Source organism: Geospiza fortis, unplaced genomic scaffold, assembly GCF_000277835.1.
Source record: "Geospiza fortis unplaced genomic scaffold, GeoFor_1.0 scaffold241, whole genome shotgun sequence".
In the NCBI taxonomy this organism is placed as follows: domain Eukaryota; kingdom Metazoa; phylum Chordata; class Aves; order Passeriformes; family Thraupidae; genus Geospiza; species Geospiza fortis.
Window position 1 is genome coordinate 669,778 of NW_005054491.1, and position 463 is coordinate 670,240.

The 463-nt window shown below is 62.6% G+C and overlaps 1 protein-coding gene across 1 annotated transcript in view; it reads left to right on the forward strand.

Annotated features, from left to right (window-relative positions):
* The window catches only part of GRIN3B (glutamate ionotropic receptor NMDA type subunit 3B), a 4,606-nt gene extending 4,327 nt beyond the window's left edge, over positions 1 to 279 (forward strand). The window contains exon 9 of the mRNA XM_031063264.1: positions 243 to 279. Within this exon, the coding sequence (XP_030919124.1) occupies positions 243 to 279 (37 nt within the window). The remainder of the gene's footprint in view (positions 1 to 242) is intronic.
* The last annotated feature ends 184 nt before the right edge of the window (positions 280 to 463 follow it).

Sequence of the window (463 nt, forward strand, 5' to 3'; positions counted from 1 at the left end):
TTCCCCCGTCCTTCTGCTGGCAGCGGGGGTTTGAAGGGCCGGGAGGGTCTTTTTGGGAGATTCACTTGGGGTGAGAGGTCCCCACAGTGCCTGGACAAAGCTCAGCCCCTGCGCCCCCGGCTCTGTTTTTACACCACGTAAATAAAGATGACCAAAGAAGACCAAGTCTGCTTTTCCTCTTCCCCAAACGCAGCCAGGGCTGGCTGAGAACAACCCTTCCCCTTCCTCTCCTTCCTCCGCAGGCCCAGCTCAGCCCCGCCGCAGGACGGCCGTGATTAGGAGGAGGAGGAGGAGGAGGCAGAGGAAGCTCCCACATGCACGGGGCAGGACAGGCCGAGCCCGGAACCTCCCTCTGGAGAGGAAGCTCCAGCTCCAAAACCGGGCTGATCCCAGAGCCACCGCAAAGCAGAACCGGAGCCTTCCTGGGGCGGAGAGTGAGGGATGGAGACGCTGGACGGGGGGC